This window comes from Osmerus eperlanus, chromosome 16 (genome assembly GCF_963692335.1).
Source record: "Osmerus eperlanus chromosome 16, fOsmEpe2.1, whole genome shotgun sequence".
Classification (NCBI taxonomy): domain Eukaryota; kingdom Metazoa; phylum Chordata; class Actinopteri; order Osmeriformes; family Osmeridae; genus Osmerus; species Osmerus eperlanus.
This window is the reverse complement of record NC_085033.1, coordinates 6718894-6737911: the sequence shown is the minus strand read 5'-3', so window position 1 is coordinate 6737911 and position 19018 is coordinate 6718894. Positions and strand designations below refer to the sequence as shown.

General features: G+C 48.7%; 1 protein-coding gene across 1 annotated transcript in view; it reads right to left on the bottom strand.

Annotated features, from left to right (window-relative positions):
* The window catches only part of svilb (supervillin b), a 30701-nt gene extending 13153 nt beyond the window's left edge, over window positions 1-17548 (bottom strand). Inside the window, exons 1-19 of the mRNA XM_062481538.1 lie at window positions 17324-17548; window positions 15866-15929; window positions 14981-15072; window positions 14826-14883; window positions 14462-14619; window positions 13272-14088; window positions 12381-12464; window positions 10194-10750; window positions 9293-10151; window positions 8603-8767; window positions 8298-8332; window positions 7615-7679; window positions 7339-7475; window positions 6987-7082; window positions 5646-5970; window positions 5168-5233; window positions 3759-4500; window positions 2036-2591; window positions 866-998 (exon numbers count right to left, since the gene is read on the bottom strand). Coding sequence (XP_062337522.1) covers window positions 866-998; window positions 2036-2591; window positions 3759-4500; window positions 5168-5233; window positions 5646-5970; window positions 6987-7082; window positions 7339-7475; window positions 7615-7679; window positions 8298-8332; window positions 8603-8767; window positions 9293-10151; window positions 10194-10750; window positions 12381-12464; window positions 13272-14088; window positions 14462-14619; window positions 14826-14883; window positions 14981-15072; window positions 15866-15929; window positions 17324-17381 — 5067 coding nt within the window. The 5' untranslated portion in view covers window positions 17382-17548. The remainder of the gene's footprint in view (window positions 1-865; window positions 999-2035; window positions 2592-3758; window positions 4501-5167; window positions 5234-5645; window positions 5971-6986; window positions 7083-7338; window positions 7476-7614; window positions 7680-8297; window positions 8333-8602; window positions 8768-9292; window positions 10152-10193; window positions 10751-12380; window positions 12465-13271; window positions 14089-14461; window positions 14620-14825; window positions 14884-14980; window positions 15073-15865; window positions 15930-17323) is intronic.
* Window positions 17549-19018: the final 1470 nt, after the last annotated feature.

Here is a 19018-nt window from a genome sequence, read left to right as displayed (position 1 = left end):
AAGAGCTGATGCAATGCTGAAATATTTCTTACAGAACAGACTGCTTTGACAAAAATTCCCAGGACATTGTACATCAAACAATACTGCTACGATTTTGTAAATTGAGCTTTCCATGAGTCATTATCTTTTAGTTTGGGATGAAACCTAATCTGCTGAGAGTACAGTTTGCATTTATAACAGCCTAAAGTAGATTTCTCCAGACCCCAGACTGCTAATTCCTTTGGGAGACTGGCCCATATGCTGCTGCAACCTATGTTTGCATGGATCTGGACACAGGAGTCTACAGCAGATGGGACATAAGAGTTGTAGGGGCGGGGGGGGGGGGACGGGGGGGACGACTGAAAGAGCACTCAGCAAGAGGGCTGAATACCAAACCCCAACAAGGCCAGAGATCACAAGATGACTTTCTGGACACTTTAGTGAGTGTGTTATTTCAGTTTTAATAGAATGAATTAAAAATATTAATATAATTTGTAGAAAAAAGTTACAAACTATGTAACTAATGATACATTCTTATGTATTTTTATTATAATATGTGAATATCTATTAATCTTAAGTATATATAATATATATCTAGGTTGGTTTGGTCCGTCACGATTGGTTAGAGACCTCTTGTCAGACGTGCAGTTCTTGATTGGGTAATTGGTGGTGATGTCACAAGTCATACGTCTTGTTAAGTTGAAGCATGCCACCGTACTGTTAGGCATTGGAGCTCAACAGCACTAATCAAGGGTTGAGGATGAGGGTTTGAAGTTGGACGGTGCTCAAACTACAGAGCAGCACAGTCCTTGTTTCTGGAACATTGCAAGCATGTCAACACATCCAGCTTGCAGTCCTGGAGGTGTACGGTGTGGGCGAGGCTCACCTTCTTCTTGTAGGACTGCTCCACTTCCCAGAGCTGTGTGTGCTGCTCGGTCCCTGCCACCTGGACCACCTCCTGCTTCTTATTGATCCTGTTCCTCCAGTCCTCCTCACCACTCTTCTTCAGCAAAGCCAGTCTGATCAATGGACACACACAGTCTTAGTTCTAAACGCTAGACACATAACGTAGTACAAATTCTATGAGGGTAATAGTGCAGACTTTTGACGGACAAACAGGACGACGTGCAGGACCAAGTAAAGTATTATAAACTATTGTTAACTATTATGAAAGTGGTATAAACAGTCGGGTACAACTGATCTGACTATTCTAATAGTACTGTATATATCATATCTGGTACATTTACATTTAGTCATTTAGCAGACGCTCTTATCCAGAGCGACTTACAGTAAGTACAGGGACATTCCCCCGAGGCAAGTAGGGTGAAGTGCCTTACCCAAGGACACAACGTCATCTGGCAGAGCCGGGGATCGAACCAGCAACCATCTGATTACAAGGCCGCTTCCCTAACCGCTCTGCCACCTGACTCTACATGACCCGTTTTTACAGAACACACTAGTAAGACCAATAGCTGTGTAAATATAGTCCCTTCGGCTTCTAGAGACACAGAGGACTACATGTAAATAGGTTGGATTCATGTAAATTCAAGCATGGTGTGGAAAAAAACATGTCCGGCATTAAAGTTAACAGCCGAAATGAGAGCAACATCTTTTAAACCTCAAAAATCTCTTAGGATTTCTGGAGACAGCTGCTCTCCCTTCCACCTCATCGTAGGGCTGAGGGAAAATGCATCACGTCCGAAAATAACTCCCCTTCACCTAAATAAAGGTAAGTGGGTGAAACAAGACCTATATTCCACAAGGACACGTGAAAGGAGTCTCAGTCACCACGCCTTACACAACGCACAAATGATTCTTCATAAGCCGTGATAAAACATCAGTATAACCACTTGCAGAAGAAGCCAGACATCAAACTCTGTTTTCAATCTCATGCAACTTTTGTTTGTGCCTTTGAAAGACTGTATTGTGAGATGAATTTGTTTCAGATGAAAATGCTGTTGAATTTTGGAAGGGTCTAAGACTGTTATCCTTTATCACATACCACACCATACAGCCATTATCCATAGTTCTAAGCAAGCACCTTCTGCAGACTGACCTCTCTTTGATAGACATCTGTTTGGCCGACATGCTATCTGATAATTCGTCCCCAGAGTCAGTAGGCGACAGCAAATCAGTGTGGAATCTTGGTCTGGCAAAGTCTTCACTGTGCTCAAGGGACAAGGACTGGGACTTAACCAGGGACTGGGGAAAGGACTGGGGCTTGGGCAGGGTCTGTGGGGGAGCTGGAGGATGGTTGGAAGGTTTGGCCTGGCTTTGGGGGGCAATATGGGAGTAAGGCTTGGGCAGAGGCTGGATGAAGGTTTGGGATTTTGGTTGAGTTTGAGGATAAGACTGGGTGAATGGTTGGGAATGGGTCTGGGTCTGGGTCTGGGTCTGGGGCTGGGGCTGGGGCTGAGGCCTGGGCTGGGGTGGTGTGAGGGGCTGGGAGGGTTGCGGAGGAGGGAGAGGCTTGGGCAGGGTCTGAGGGGGCTGGCTGAACAACTGAGGCTGCTGCTGATGCTGCTGTTGCTGGGTGCTGGAGGGGTGTGACACACTTCTGGACGACACGGTCGCTGTCGTAGCCTTCAGTGTACCAGGATGATCTGGAGGATCTGAAGAGACATTGACACACACAAGCACACACACACACACATACATACAAATACATTTCAAATTCCATGTGTGCTGTAAATGCACTAAGAAACACACACGCACACATGCACACACTCTATCCAGATGTTTCACACGACACAAAGCTTTAATGGTGGGCATGTCCACGCTCCCACGGCGTACCGTGGGGTCTCTCCCTCTTCCTGCACGAGTAAATAAAAGCTCGGAGCTGCAGACAATCCTCCCATTGTGTCCTCCCTGCCCTCTACCTCGCCCGTGCACGCACGACCAATTGTTCTCCTGTCCCTCTCCTGAATGTTTCCTTCATCCCCCCCGTACCAAGTTCAAACACGCACAGGAGAACGACCCCCCCCCCCCCCCCCTCAGACATACTGTGTTGTCGTTAACACTTTCACCCGGCGAATTGCCGGTCAAGCCCGTAATCTACAGCTGTACAATCACGGCGCATTGTGTTTGAATCCCATAGCTCCTCTTTGACATTTTAATCGAACACACACACCCTCCCACGCACACACACGGTTGTAAAATGTTGATTTGTTGTTGCTCATAGACGGCGTGTCAGGGAGAGGGCTCCCTTCAGCAGACAAAGAGAGCCCAGGGGGTAAATGCATGGAAAAATATGCTAATTGGATTCAGGAGAAGCCCTCTCTCTCTCTCTCTCTCTCTCTCTCTCTCTCTCTCTCTCTCTCTCTCTCTCTCTCTCTCTCTCTCTCTCTCTCTCTCTGACTGTCTTTCACTCTCTTTATTTCTGTCAGTCTGTCTCCCTCTGTGATAAACCCAGACAGGGCATTAATCCTAATGTGCAACCAGTCAAAAGCGTGCCAGAAAACATGCTTCATGACACAATAACATTTCCCCTTTCAACACATCTTTACTCTCTCTCTCTCTCTCTCTCTCTCTCTCTCTCTCTCTCTCTCTCTCTCTCTCTCTCTCTCTCTCTCTCTCTGTCTCTTATTTTCTTTTTGTCTCCCTTATTTCCTCTGTCTGCATCTCTCCCTCTGTGTCTCCCCTCCTTGCCTTACGGTCTTTCTCTTTCTCCCTCTCTCTTGTGTAATCTTTCCTATCTCTCTCTCCTTCTCTCTCTCTCTCTTTCTCTCTTCTCTCTCTTCCACTCTCTCTCTATGTCACTCTCCAACCCTCTCATATACCTGAGACCAGCTCCCGGCTCCTGCTGCTTCTCTCCCGGTCTGCAGTCTCCTCTCCCGGTCTGTCTCTCAGGTAGCCCCCTACTCCACGCTGAGCCCTCCTCTCCTGAATGCAATCGTGCTCTCGCTCTCCCTCTTCGTCTCTGTCGAGCTCTCTGCCGCTCCTCCAGTCCACCACATCGCCCCTCCCTTGTCTTCCAGAGGAGGGGGGGATTTCCGTCTCCCGCTGGCCACTGTCTGGGGCCCTCAGCTGGGCTTGGGGGAGAGGCTGGGGGGCGGGTGGGGGCTGGTGCAGCTGTCTGCTCTCCCTGTCCCTTTCGGGGGAGTGCAGCTTTGCCTTGCCGCTGCGGCTCTCGTCTCTGGCGCCTCCCCACAGCCTGTCTCCCTCCTCCAGCCCCTCCTCCTCCCGCTGCTCTGCCTGCAGCCTGGAGCGGGCGGGAGGGGCCTGATGCTGCTGCTCTGATAGGGGAGGGGGGGAGACCAGCTCCAGCTCGGGGGCAGAGGAGTCTCCGCCCTGGGTCATGGCGAAGTACCTGACCCCCTTCTCCTGGTTGGAGCCGGTGGCTGCAGGTTGCAGCGCGGGACTGTAGGGAACCGTAGTGGATTTCTCCTGGTGGAGGTTACTGTGACTGGACACAGCTGTCCCAGTTACTGTGGAGACAGATGCCTGGGAGGTGACAGCCGCTACGGAGCGGACCAAGGATGCTGACAGAGGCTCCAGTTTGACCATGCCTCCATTCTGCACCTGCAGGGATTAGAAGGAAGGAAGGAAGGAAGGAAGGAGAAGGCGGAGAGATAACAATATGATAGAATAGAAGAGGTAAAGAGATAGAAGAACCAATGGAGGAAAACAAAAAGTGAAAATGGGTCAGCTGAGGAAACAGGATGCCACGTGTCCAAGTTTAGGAAATCAAAAACTTATCCACAGCCTCAGTTTCAAATTACAAAAGTTTAGCGAATGCTTTACAAGTGCTTACATTTCTACCACTCAGCATTCACCCTACTGCCTACAGTCTACAGTACACAAGTACTGCCACTGTCCATGAAGTGCCAGTGTCTTGTTTGCAAAAAAACTACGTACAGCAAGCACTATGTCGAAACCATGGCAAGCTGATGAAACCTGATTACAATGAGGGTCAGCATTAACAAAGAGGTAATAAGAGGGTGCATTTCTGAAGAATAAATTGCAGAAATGACCGTATTACTATAGTCGAGGATCTTCAAATCTACAGTCCAATATCAGCATATCAACAGCATCCAGCCATGTAGAAGTGCTTCTAGAGAGCAGACATTACAAGCCTTAAACAAACCTTAAAAAGCCCACAAGCGCATGAGTCTCCATTAACCAATCAGAGCCTGTGCAGCAGCTAACAACCTATCAGTAGCTCTGCAGATGTTGCAGGTGCGCTTACTTGTTCTGTGTGACTAGGCTCTAAGGCCCCATTTGCCACAGGAGAGGCATCCACAGGACCAACATCCTGTGTGGACACCAACATTTACAACAACTCACAGGAAGGGGAATGGTTGAGGCCAATACGGTATTTTTGTTTGATGCAGTTTTTGGGAATGATAGCTGACAACAAAAGGGGGATGCTGCAGTCAAAAAAGTATAGACATGAATAGGAAACAAAGTCTGTAAAGTTGTGGGGCACATGCTGTGTTTACATACTGAAGAAAGCAACTTCTTTGACCTCTTGATCAACTGAGACAGAAACTGGTCATTGTGAATAAAATGGTGGTTAATTTGCAGCAAACTGAGGAAAAGGGACTGAAACTGAAAGTCTATTTTTTTGGGACGATGCAATTATGTCGCTTAAAAATATTGCATTGTTGTGTAGTCTGTGATCCGTGTGACCTTATGGGTTCATAATTCGGGGCGTGGCCGCCTACCTTTTCCACCTCTCCTTGCGTGATAGGCTGGGTCTGAAAGCGGGTGTTGGCCCTGCGTTGACGCGTGTCCCCCTTGACCCCTGACCCCGCTCCGTCCCCGTCACCGCCGTCGGCAGGCATGGCCGACGACTGGGCCAGACGGTTGAACAGCGCCATCTTCTCTGCCAGGCTGAGGGTGGAGAGGTCAGGCTCGTCTGGGCCAGCCTGCTCTCCTCCTCCTCCACCCTCCACCTCTCCTCCAGGAGCAGGCTCCTGGCCTGCCTGCTGCTGGGGCACCCTTTCTGGATCCTGCTCCTCTCGGGCAGACTGCGAGGACACCTGCAGGCTGGGAGGGGAATAGCACACACAGGGGACGGATTAGCGGTTGGGATGTGTGCCGTTTAAACAGTACACAGTTTGAGTAAAATCAGGGAACTGGGCTTTGCTAGGCTTGCTGGGCCATAAGCTTATGCTAAAGAATATACAGCTTCTATAACATGCATGAAGCAAAGCACATAATGTATGTATTATTAACTTCTTTATTTTTACAATGTCATGTACTATGAGTACAAATGTTGGGTCAGAATTCTGGATCACAGTTGAAGTTCAACTTAGTTCACCATTTTGGACAATTGTGTCACTTATGCACATGCACTAAATTAGACTGTCTACTGTACAAGCACAAATGCAGTAAGTTGGTACCCCTGTACTTGTAATAGTCTTTGTTCTAGTAATTTTAACATTGACCATTTAAGGTGAGATTTATACTGAAGGCAAATGACTGGTGTTATCATTCCAAGGGACTGCATCCAAGTTATAAGTGAATGTGTGTTTACACGTGGTGCAGATAATAGTTTTCACATTCAGCTTCCTCCACTGTGCCATCAAGTTTCTCTTCTGTAAACAAATTAAGAATACACATGACCAATCAGCGAGCTTAACTGGGTTGACCTTTGACCTGCCTATATGCTTAGCTGTAAGAAAGTGCAAAGCTTTTGAGTAAAGACTCATGACATGTCCGTAGATGGTACAGTTCCTCACAGCTAATCCTGTAAAGCAAGCAGCAGCAGCAGCAGCAAAAAATAAAATAATAATAATGGTAATGTCAGTAGAACTACAGAGGGCACTGTGGAGCACATGTCTCCATGCATCTACATACGGCATCAGACAGCCAGTAAACAAACAAGTCGCAAGTACACTCAAAATTCTGTGCAATATCACGAGTCAGTTCAAAATGAAAGATAAATATGAAATAGAGTTCTCATAAAAGAATAGGGAGAGGTGGCATGCAAGCTGCAGTTACGTAAGCTCAAATATGTATTTCTGCCAAATGCTAGCACATGCATGTATTACAGTGTGTACCTGGAGCTAGTCATGGTAGTTCTGACTATCGTGGGACTGGGGACAATGGCAGCTGTGGAGCTGACTGTCACGGCTTGTGAGGACACAACAGGGACACTTGAGTGTGCAAGGGACATATCACATGTACCACACCACGGGAGTCACAGAGAGAGGAGTCAAAGAGAAAAAGGTGTCAAAGGGCACATGGGGTCAAGAGGTAACTGTCAGACTTGAGAATGGAGGCATTTGTGACATCACTTCTGCTCAAGAATAGTAGAACTAGATGATACTGAAAGGAATGCAGAGTTTAAGCCCCGCCTTAAATCAAACAGCCCTGGGTCGTAGTGCTACTGTCTGAGGGAAATGGCCGTACGTGGTAGCGATGTCAACTTCCTCGCTGGTGATAGGCTGCGTGTGCGCACGATCCAGGGCTCTCCTCAGACGCCTCTCCACGGCGGCGTTCCGTGAGCGAGGCTTGGGAACGCCTCCTTCTGTAGTCCTCTCCAGCTCCTGAGAGAGAAGATCGCAACAGTCAGTTAGAAGGTAGACAGGTAATATGGACCGCACTGAGATATCTTTTTTTTAAAGATCACTGACAGCCGCATTTAAGTGCCCAAAAAAAGTGACGTTTAGAAGTGTGATTCTGTACCCTGAATAGGGACCTTTTGGCCGCCACACTCATCTTTGCCCTCTCATCCAGCTTTTCTTCATCCCCTGGAACATAGAAGGATAGAGTATACAGGATGGAGCCCAGAAAACTGTTATCCTCAAGTTCTAAAACTGTGTGGTATGACAATGTAATACAATGCAAAAAAAAATTGGTATTTCAAGACAGAGAAGAACTAAAGTACAAATTGTGCTCCTCACTCATGTCCTACCATATATCAGAGGTCACAAGGTCAGGGCTAAAACCAAGTTTGACGTATATTTTTCTTGCTTAACTCAAATGTGGTTGCATGGCCCTGGCTAGACTGTGACACTAACCACTGCAATACTGTTAGAGCAGAGATCTTCTAGTCCTTGACGGTCTGTTGCACATATTATATTCTCAATGTATATGTTGCTTTGTACAGAAGCGTCTGCTAAATAAATAAATGAATACATGTATTATATTTGTGTCTTATCGATTCTATAGACACATAGTCACGATTCACCAAACATATTCCTTTAGACCTTCAGTTTTATCCATTGGGAAACAACCAAAAACAATAGCTTGTTCATACAAACTGAGTTATCCTGTATTTTTAGCATTCTTTGTAGGAAACCTGTACTGTGTGATAAAGAATATGTTGTTTTTATTTGAGTTAAGTAGTGGTGGTACAGTGTACTTGCCTTCAGGGTTTACTAGCTCTGTTGGACTCAGATGCCTGAGAGAGAAGAACAAAAACAGAAATCCATCAAAATACTGTATTTATCAAAACACACTACAAATAGTAATTTGGGAAGGATTTGAAAAAAACACTTCATTGTTTAATATGTGTAAAATTACCGTGATCTCGTAAAAACCAGCAAAGAATAGGAACCACCAGCACAGAGCTCCATTGTGACATTAAAAATCAGCCAGTCGTAAGAGATATACAAATACGTTCAGTAAGACTTTTGTTCCTTTTTTTGAAACCCCCAGGTCTCATCAGTACCTATCTGACTCCAGCCGCTCTGCAGAGGTGACGGGCTGAGTCCTAAACCTCTCGGAGGACTTGCGGTTGTCCCCTGGGGTGATGTAGCGCCGCGGCCGCCGAGCCCCCCTGTCTCGCTCCACACCCCCCGCTGGCTCGACCTCCACGGCCTCTACCTTAGTCTCCCTTTTGAAGGGGTTGCGTGTCGGAGGAGGTGCACCAAAACAACACACAACAAGAGAGGGACAGATTGAGAGAACCTTTTATGGCTTTCCATTTTAGCGGGTTATGTCTTGTGCGGCAGGGTTGATGTTAGAAGGGTTGGTAGCTCACACGTTCAGAATCACGCCAAACAAGCACATCCCAACACTGAACGGAAGGCCACAGTGACGGTTTTCCACTGCAATCCATTTGTGTAGCCACAAAACGTCCCTACCACATGCAGCCACACAAACCACTCAAGTTTATCTGCTGAAAGGCAACATTGCCCAAAGCTTGTGACTAAAAAGCAATACAATTCCAACATGCCCACCAAATCAGATTAGCGCCGCCATCTTCGCATAAAACACCAATATTACTGCATTCCCGATTGCACAAAACAAACTTAAGCCGTAATATTACATTCTTTAGTATTAGATCAAAACAGGCGGACACTTAGAAGGTAGAGTATCTGGCGGTAGGCAATAATGATAGCCATGCCTGTCCACCTACAGCTCTGGCTTCCTGTTGGCGTTCTCCAGGTACGAGTGCCTCAGCTGAGCCACGGAGACCCTGGTGTCCAAACCCCCCACCTCCCCGTTGGCCACCCCTCCATCCCTGGCATGGAGACCGGCCATGGCGGTATCCCTGCTGGCCTGCCGCTCCATGGACCGGTACATGGAGGACCGCTGGCTCACGCCGATGTCCGACATGGAGCGGATGCGGATCTTGGCTTTTGGAGCTCCAGAGGCTACCTCCGCACTCCTGTGTCTGGCCTGGGGCATGGGTGAGCCACTCTGGAGGTAGACGGCTGTATCGCTCCTTTGTTGTCCGCGTAGGAGGTGAGCCTCTTGGGGTGGAGGTTGTTGGGGCACCTGGGTGGCTGGTTGGTGCTCTTGGGGCCTTTGCTGGTACTGCTGTGGTTGATGGTGTCTTTGCGGCTGCTGGAGGTACTGATGCGGAGCCTCCGAGCCTTGGTGGTGTCTGGGTTGGTGGTACTGGTGCTGGGGGGGTTGTGATGCCTGAAGGGGTCCCATGGACCTGGCCATCTCCTCTTTCTGAATGTCCTGGCTTGACCAGCGTTGCTCTCTCTCCCTTTCTCGGCTCTCTCTTTCACGCTCTCTCTCCCTCTCCTGGCTCTCCCGCTCTCTCTCCCTCTCTCGGCTCTCTCTATCCCGCTCTCTGGTTGCTGTTTCCCTCTCCGCATCCCTGCTCTCCCTTTCCCTGGTCTCTCGTTCCCTCTCCATGCTCCTTTCTCGGCTCTCTCTCTCGCTCTCTCTACCTCGCCCCCTGTCCCTGATTTCTCGTCCCCGCTCCACCGCCCGGTCCCGCGTCCTCTCCCGTTCCTCCTCGGGGCGGTTAGCTCTCCTCCCTGCTCCTCCCCCTCCTCCGCCTCCACCTCCTTCCCCCCCACCACCTCCTCCTCCATAGCTCTCCCACTCCGTGTCCTCCTGGCGTCCTCTCTGGGGGTCGTCCACGCTCTTCTCGCGTCGGCGGATCTCGGACGGGAGCACGGCCTTCCTGCTCTTCAGCAGGCCCACCGTGTGGACCTCCTCCCTCAGCGCCTGCCGGCCCTCCCTCTGGGGGGCGTAGGTCAGCTCGCCGCTGACCCTCCTCCGGGGCTGCACCTCAGGCGGAACGCTCCCCAGCTTGGATGCTGTCGGAGCGGGCATGGCGAGGTAGGCTTGGGGCTCTGTGGGGAGACCTGAGGGATGTGACGGAGGGTGGGGGTGGGGGGCTGTGGCAGGGTACGCCACGTGGCTGTGCCCGTAGCTTGGCTGGTGGGGTGGCGGGTTGGGCTGCTGGGAGTTGGGGGCAGTTCTTGGGTAAGCCGGGGGATCGGCGCGCTGGGCCATGTAGTGAGGTGAGTTGACCTGAGGACGATGCCTGCTGGAGGGGGAGGGCTCAGGCCCACGCTCAGGGGCTCTGGGGACGCTTTCGTCTCTCGACATTCTCTCTCGTACTCTGATTCTTAGAAAGGGAAGAAGAGATTCGAGAACTCTTAGACTGTGGAGGACCAGCTTGGATCAACGTGACTCAGAGTCTTCAAATGACTAATCATTTAGACAGGGATTCAAAGCAATACAGCATGCAAAAATACACTGGGGCCAATATACAGTATCGGTCCGGTAGCGCCCTCCGTGTTTCAGATGAACCCTAAAGCAGTTTAAGAGCAGTCCAACTGTGTGTTGTCTGCGTGCCACGAAATCAAGCTAAATCGAGTTCTAATCATGGACCTTTCCACCCCTGTAATCTCATTGTGATTCACTAAGCCTATCCTAATTGACTGACTGTTGATTCATTCAACATGACATGGCATGAATGGTTTAAATAGCTCACACGCTACCTGAGACCATGCATTTCCATTGTTCGTCAATGCTAAGTGCACACGGGTTCTGCACTCACAGTAGGAGGGAGATCCACACCTGTTGGGCCAGCTACTGCACGTAGCCTAAGTCAAGTCAAGAGTAAATAGGGAGCCATGCATCAAACTATTCTATAAAAAGTGACCCAGATAACGAGGTGCGCTAATGAAACAATCATGTTTTACAAGCTGTGCAGGTTTGGGCTAGGTAGGCTGTGGCTGATTCACCTGTCCACAGCACTCACAGGGTCTGGCTTCGGGCCTACCCACTCTCTCAGCCCTCTCGGCTGACCAGCTATGCAGCCTATTTGGGACAAGCTTCAGTCCAAAAATATACCCGGCCAAGTCCTAACCTTTTTCACTCCAGGGAGGCAATGGTTAGATCTAATAGCCCTGATGTGGGAGTTCTCAGCGTTACTCAGTTGTGAAGATATAGGATAGATATGACACTAAAGAGAGTTTTGTTTATGTGACAAGAACACACTCTGCCCCCTAAGTCATTTCTTTAGATGCATTTTGGGTACAGCCATGAAAAATGTGCAGATCATTCATTCATTCGATGTTAAGTCAGAGCAGTTGATTGGATGGGTTTAATGCAGGAGGCGGCGTGTGGAGGGGGGATAGCTAAGCTAGATACTGTATGAGACTTGGCTGACAAGTGCTGAGTCAGGGGACATGGCCTTCCCGGGGGTCAGGGCATGGACTTGACGAATGTTCTCACTGAGACACCTCCTCTGCTTAACACACTCCGGGTCACACGCACACACACACACACACACAGGTGTACACCTCCGCACACAAGCACATACAGCACTGTATGTGGATACAATCCCTCTCACTTTCAGATAGACCTATAAATAGTTTGCATCATCCAGAACCTCAATGCATGACCAAAGATTTCAACATCTCTCATCCAGGGTCACTCATCCAGGATGAAGCACCCAGAACTCTGACTGCAACATTAGGAGGGTGGGAGGGCAAGCATGTCAGGGATACAACTGCAAATCAAAACTCACTCTGAGGATTTTAAGAACGCAAAACACCTGTTAATCGGGGATGACAGAATTAGCAACAGGAAGTGTTACTCACTGGGTCCACAAAGGGACCTGGAAATGGAAGATATTACTGGATAATGATGAAGGGTCGGTTGGGGGGAGGGGTTACATCTTCGGTTAGGGAGTGGTCTACAGGTTGGACACACCCACATCCACTACATCCAGCCAATTGTGACAGTACCTGGAGGGCCAGCTGATGACAGACTGGGTGTCACCTTCTGAGTCTGCCTGGAGAGACCAGTCGCTTTTGGACAAAGCCACCAGGCTACAGGACAACATGGTGGAAATGACAAGTTGTGTCTCATAAATAACAGCTAAGTAATATAGTTTTATGTTTTAGTAGCTTGATTTTTGTCCTACCACCGATGAACTTTTGATTACTGTACTGTTGCTGTAGAAACCTCATAGAAATCAAATATGTATCAAATGGAAGTCATCAATATTCAAATTGAATACTGGTCTGGATTTGTAAGATGTCTGCAAACCTAAACGATCATCTAGACTCTGCACTCTTACATATTCAGAGAAGATGAGAAACCACACAACCACGTTCTCAGCACCTGTCCCAACCCCCACCCCCACCACCCAGCCCCATCTCCCTTAGACCCCTAATGAGATCTCCAGAAGCTTTTCTCTCTCGGCGAAACCAGACTGGTTCTAGCATGACTGAGACCCGACCCACAATCTAGAGAGAAGCGTCACCAGCGTCCTGTTACTGAAAGTAGAACCCATGGGGATCTGTGGGCCAGAGGGAGAGACCGATCCAGGCTTTACAGCTCTGTGCTATATGTCACCCTGTTAACAGTCTGAAGAGTCTGGGTATGTAGGCTGGAACTGTGTGACCGGGGCAAATGCAATGTTGATGGGAATGTTACCTAAAACCTCTTTATTTATAGACGGCGGATGTGTTAAACAGGGGGCACTGTTCACTAACCTTTGATTATTTCAAAATAGCAGGTTTGACTTGGTTCTTGTGATGGAGCACGTTTTATTGGGTCGTTGGGTCCCAACACCAACAGACTCTGCTCCAAAGCAGCTGTTACGCAACAACCAGAACATGAGCTCCACTCACCCCTGTCTGCTGAGGATGTTCTGGGCTTGCTGCTCGATGAACAGGTCCCCTGGAGAGATGCCGTAGCGCGTGGAGGGCAGTGAGGCCCGGCGGGCTGTCCTGGGGGAGCTGGGGACTGCCGCCACGCTGTAGTCCCTGATGGAGGAGGCCCTGGAGGAGGGGGGGCTGGACTCCTGGGGCCCAGCCTGCTGCTGGGGGGGCTGTTGGTGGTGGTGTGCAGCCTGCTCCTGAGGCCTGGTTCTGGGCCCGCCCCCTCGCTCGGAGCCCCCCCGGCGGTAGTTCTCCACGTTCAACATCCTCTCACGTTCTGAGAACGTGCTCGCCCTCTCTCGGGTGGGGGGCGGGACTTGGGCTGGGCCAGGGGCCGGGGCGGAGCCGGGCTCGGGGTGTGCTTGCATGTAGACCCGCCCCACCCCGGAGCTGTAGGGAGCCCTCCGACCTTCCCGCCCCACCTCCTCTGCATCCTGCCGGTCGGCTCGCCGGTCTGCAGCCGGGGCCTGTCTGTCTGAGGAGTCCGACTCCCGGCGGGAACGCGAGTGACGCGGCGTGTAATCCAAGTCCACTTCCTGGTCCAGCAGGATGCCGTAGCGCTCGGAGAGCTGGCGACGGCGTTCGGCCTTGTAGCGGGCAATGCGTTCAGCCTTGGAGCTGAGGCTGGCGGGGTCGCTGGGGCCTGTGGAGGAGGAGGTGGTAGGGGTGGAGGGCAGCTCGCCGTGGACCCGATGAGGCTCTGGTCGGCCCCTGCCTCTGGAGGACCTGTCTGGAGATGACACCTGCATCTGGGGGGGGTCCAGCTCTTCTCTGCTGTAACGTCTCACTGCGTGAGGTCACAGGAAACGTAAAGTTACATCAAATTCCAAAAATGCTGAAATATAATATGTTGCTTTCAATATAATATGTTTCATGCATGACCAGCAGAGGCTGGTCAAGCAAGCTCACACACACCTTAAGTAACACTAATACACTACGTCATAACTAGTTTACGAGGGTCCAGCAAGCAGTACATTGTCCTGTAGGCCATGCTCGTATATTGAGTGACACACAGTATAAATCACTATTCACACATTACTGAACCACCAGTGCACACTATAGTATACTATCACTTGCTGTTGTTCTACTGTAAGCATACTAGCCACATGCCAGTGTACAGTGTGTATGATGCGTACTGCACCATGCAGGGCCATGCTTACCCATGACACATGGCTCACGGGGGTCAGAAGCGCGGGTGTAGCGTGGGGAGTCTTCCTCCAGCATGCGGTTGGCCACCAGGCCTGGGATCAGGCTGGGCATCAAGGCAGGGGGCGCATCACTCTCCATGCCCTCCAGGCGGCGGGCTATTCTATTCTTTCTGCTCAGAGCAGGGGTGAAAGGTCAAAGGATCACTGAGATTTGTTCGGCTTTCACATAGGCTTTTTCTAGTTGTCAACATCTTGTTGAAAACAGCCCAGTTTTTTTATTATATTATTATATTAAAAATGATATTATTATATTAAAATTATATGTGAAACGAAATGTACACCCACACATGTTGGTTTTAAAGGACACAAAGTGTACCTGTTCATTTCTAAATCGCTTTGGACAACTCTCTCAAACTGCTTCTTCAACTCTGAAACTGGAGGGATAAAATACATACATTAAGAAACAGTCTGACATTAATAAATGAATACATTTTTACAATCCTTTTCAATGCCTGTTATGGGAGACCTCACCCTTGGGTAACACTGCCAGTAGATTGGCATCGATATCTGTGGCACTTTTGACCAAGCCAGTCTTTTCCCCCAATGAAAAGTCACTCTGGAAGCTGAAATGGATTACACTTCATGAAGACTGTTTGGAATTTGTGACATTTTCAATAAACGTTTGAGAATGTCCTTTTTTTAAAAATACATTTTGGCAACCCTGTACATTAAGGTTACGTTTGACATGTTCTTACCATAACAAAGCAGCATCAGCAAGATAAAGCTGAACGTCCGTTTCTGAACATGACGTCACTGTTACATTCATACATAATAGTTTACAAAGCAAGATTGTCAAAGACGACGTCATTTATTTCCCCCCAATGCAGGTTAACAGCATGCTGCATGGTACTATACTCAGGATCATTTCAGGATCACCGTGCCTCACTGCATTTAGCAGGAATCAATGTCTCCAACTGGACCATCCCTATGGCAACCTAACCGGTCCTGGCCTGACCCAGCCTGCAGTTAACCCCACCGCTGTGAAATAGAACTGTCCTGTGGCCTGCATACTTCAATCTTAGAAATGGTCACATTGTGTCCAACTCCAATGGATACAGTTTCCTAGCAGCTGCTTTGATATGTGTTATTCCTTTCATGTCACACATTAAAACTGGGGATCGTTTTTCAAAGGGACAAATGACGCAAAATAACAACCAAAATAAGATTCATTAAAAAGCAACTCTGAGTATTTAGGATTATGCTTACCAGGCAAGATGACTTAAGCCTGTCTCAGATATTGTACCTTTATCCTTATCTATCCCCTTCTTGATGATGTGGCAAATACAGTAGGCTACTGTGTGCCTATCACACACAGACACACACATGCACACACACAAACATGATGGCATCCGTTACCTTAAGGTTTCTGTCGGGAGAGAAGCTGATGTGTACAGCTTGGTTGGAGGCTCAGTTCCAAAGCCTACACAGAAACCAAAGAAAATGAAAAGAGTATTACATACACAAATGTAACACAACTCATTTTTATATTTCTTCACACTTTAATGTATCTACACTGCATAAAGTTTAATAAAAATGACAATATAATAGAACATATTAGGAACAAGACTTAGTCAAGAAGATCTTAGTAAAGCTGTCACTTGTCACACATCCAAAGGGAAACCAACAATAAAATGTTCCCTTATTGTGATGTAAATATCATAGCAATACCAGTGATAGCAACATTTGAAGTACAAGAACTGGTGTAGCTAGTTACTACATAAGTAGTGGCTAAAGCATAATCGCATGCAATTACTTAGCGATCCTATGTAAAAATGTAACAATGTTGTTACTGCAAGTATTCATGCGTAGTAACATAACAATTCATGTACACTTAAGTTACGCAAACTATCAGTATGTAAAGAGTGGGTCAACTTTGGTGTTTTGAGCAACCCAACACAGTCCTAGTTCTGGGTAACTAACACCATGGTAAAGCTTTTAGCCCTACAGCTGGAGAGTGTTGTAAAGTTGTACCCTAGGATAGAGCCTGCTCGTGTTACTGACTCCTCAGACTCCAGCCTACAGGGGCCTCCAGGTTATTTTGGCCCTAAAATATGGAGTATGATGACTGGGTAGGGATGAGACAGGAGAGAGGCTGTGGGAATGGATTAGGGCTAGGATGTGTCTACCTGTGACTGTACGTTGTGTGTGTTTGTGATTGTGTTTGTGCGCTTGCGTGCATGTAGGTGCGTGCGTGGACGTAGGTGCGTGCCTGGATGCATGCGAACTCTGTTTTCGAAGAGGTAAGAGTCGGCCCTGTTAGTAAATCTACCTAGCAGTTCTATCCTAGGAGCGTCCGGGTTGCCAGGTTGGTTGGGGATGTCTATGGATGGAGGAGGGGGGAAGGACGTGTCAGAGAGCAGCTTAGGATGCTGACTGTCAAAACTGCACAGGGTAAAGAGAGGGATTTTCTATAAATACACAGAGGGAAGGACAAGGTGGAAAATAGACTGCTAAACAGCCCCTCACCCACGTATTGGAAACACACAAAGTGGAAAAGAGAGTGAGAGAAAGAATGATTTGTCCAGGAAGGAAAATAAATAATGATCTCTCCCTCCACAATCAGTGTCTGGTATTTACACGTGCAGTGCATGAGTCTGCACACGTACATGTGCAGACTCATGCCCTCAACCGAAGGGCCATGACAGAGGTGACCATGTAAAGAATAGATTTGCCTATTAGGCTGCCCTTGCCCCAGTCTTTAGCCTTCTAGCCCCCTATCCCTCCAACTACCCCCACACCCCACCTCACACACACACACACACACACTCGGCTAGTCACAGAGCCCCCTCTCCCAATGGCCCCCTCTGTCCTTACCTTGCGCACAGTATTGGACATGGCTTAGGTAGTTAGTGATCCATGGGTTCCGGTACATGTTTGTGGTCAGACGAGAGACAGACGTTAGCAGACCAGGCCCAGCAAGATGAGCTACAGCAGGGGGGCAGCAGTGGAAGAGGTGGAGTCCCCCACACACACACACACACACAGTCGGACACTCGGGTCTGACTGCCAGCAACACACACACAGCAGGAGAAGATTCCCAGAGCACACAGAAAGAAGCAGTCCTGAGAAGACTCCTAGCGTGTGGTCAGCAGTGAGCTCAGCTGGGAGAAAGAGACAATGTCTGAATGAGAGAGAGAGAGAGAGAGAGAGAGAGAGAGAGAGAGAGAGAGAGAACAAGACAGAATGAGAGACAGAGTGAATGAGAGAGAGGCAAAGAAAGAGAGAGAGAGAGAGAGAGAGAGAGAGAGAGCGAGGGAGAGAGAGAGAGAGAGAGAGAGATAGAGAGAGAGAGAAAGAGAGAGAGAGAGAGAGAGAGAGAGAGAGAGAGACGGAGAGAGAGAGAGAGAGAGAGAGAGACGGAGAGAGAGAGAGAGACGGAGAGAGAGAGGGAGAGAGAAAGAGAGAGAAAGAGAGAGATAGAGGGAGGGAGGGAGGGAGGGAAAGAGGGAGAGAGAGAGACGGAGAGAGAGGGAGAGAGAGACAGAGAGAGAGAGCCTGCGGGGTGCTAAAGCAGCTCAGCGCTCCTAATCAGATTACAGGCAGAAATTAGCCCCAATGATAAAAACGCCGGATGGGGATTGGAGGAGGAGTGTGGCAGCAGGCAGAGGGGTGGAGGAGGGAGGGGCCTCAGGTCTGTCTGCGCATCCAGGAAGTCAGATCGTAACCTGCCCTCACCACCCCACCACCCACAAACACATACACACAGTACACATGAAAACACTTTCTCACACCTAAACACACACACACTCCACTTAGAGCACAATATAGTGTAGCACAGAGAGGGTGCATCTCCTCTACTGGATGAAAAATATCACTTGTACTGTGTGTGTGTGTGTGTGTGTGTGTGTGAGTGTGTTAACACAGGTGAGAGGGCAGAAAGGATGAAAGGGGCTCTCTGAACTGTAACGACCACTGTCCACTACCACCACATTAATCTGTCTTCAGCAGTAGAAAAAGGAGAAGGCCTTTAAGCCTTGTATGTCAGTACTCAAAACAAAGAAAGGTTTCGATGCCCCGCTCATTTACCACGCATATTGTCCAGCATACAGTATCTTCGACTTTGACACACGACCCAGTGAAGTTATAATCTGCAAACAGAGGGTCCTTCAGCTGCTTATGGTATAGGAATGCAACTGCCACACATAACTTGAATAAGGGTTAATAGGTTAAGCAGACATGCGGTGTGCTTTCTGAGTGCCCTGCTGACACACACACACACACACCCACCCATACACACACAGTACACTATGCTGTTGTTAGCCTAGCGTCTATTAGCTTGTCTACTTTGTACAATATGCAGACTTTATGACGAGACAATTGTTTCGGTGTCTGTCCACTCAATCTCTTAATCTGCTTTATCCACTGTTGTCAAAGCAGTTGCGTTGTCGGCTGTTGATACAATTACTTTTGACACGCACACACACACATACACACAGGCACACATACACACAGGCACCCATTATCTGCAACACCATGCTGAACATCTCTTGTACAGTGTCAGTGGAGTTG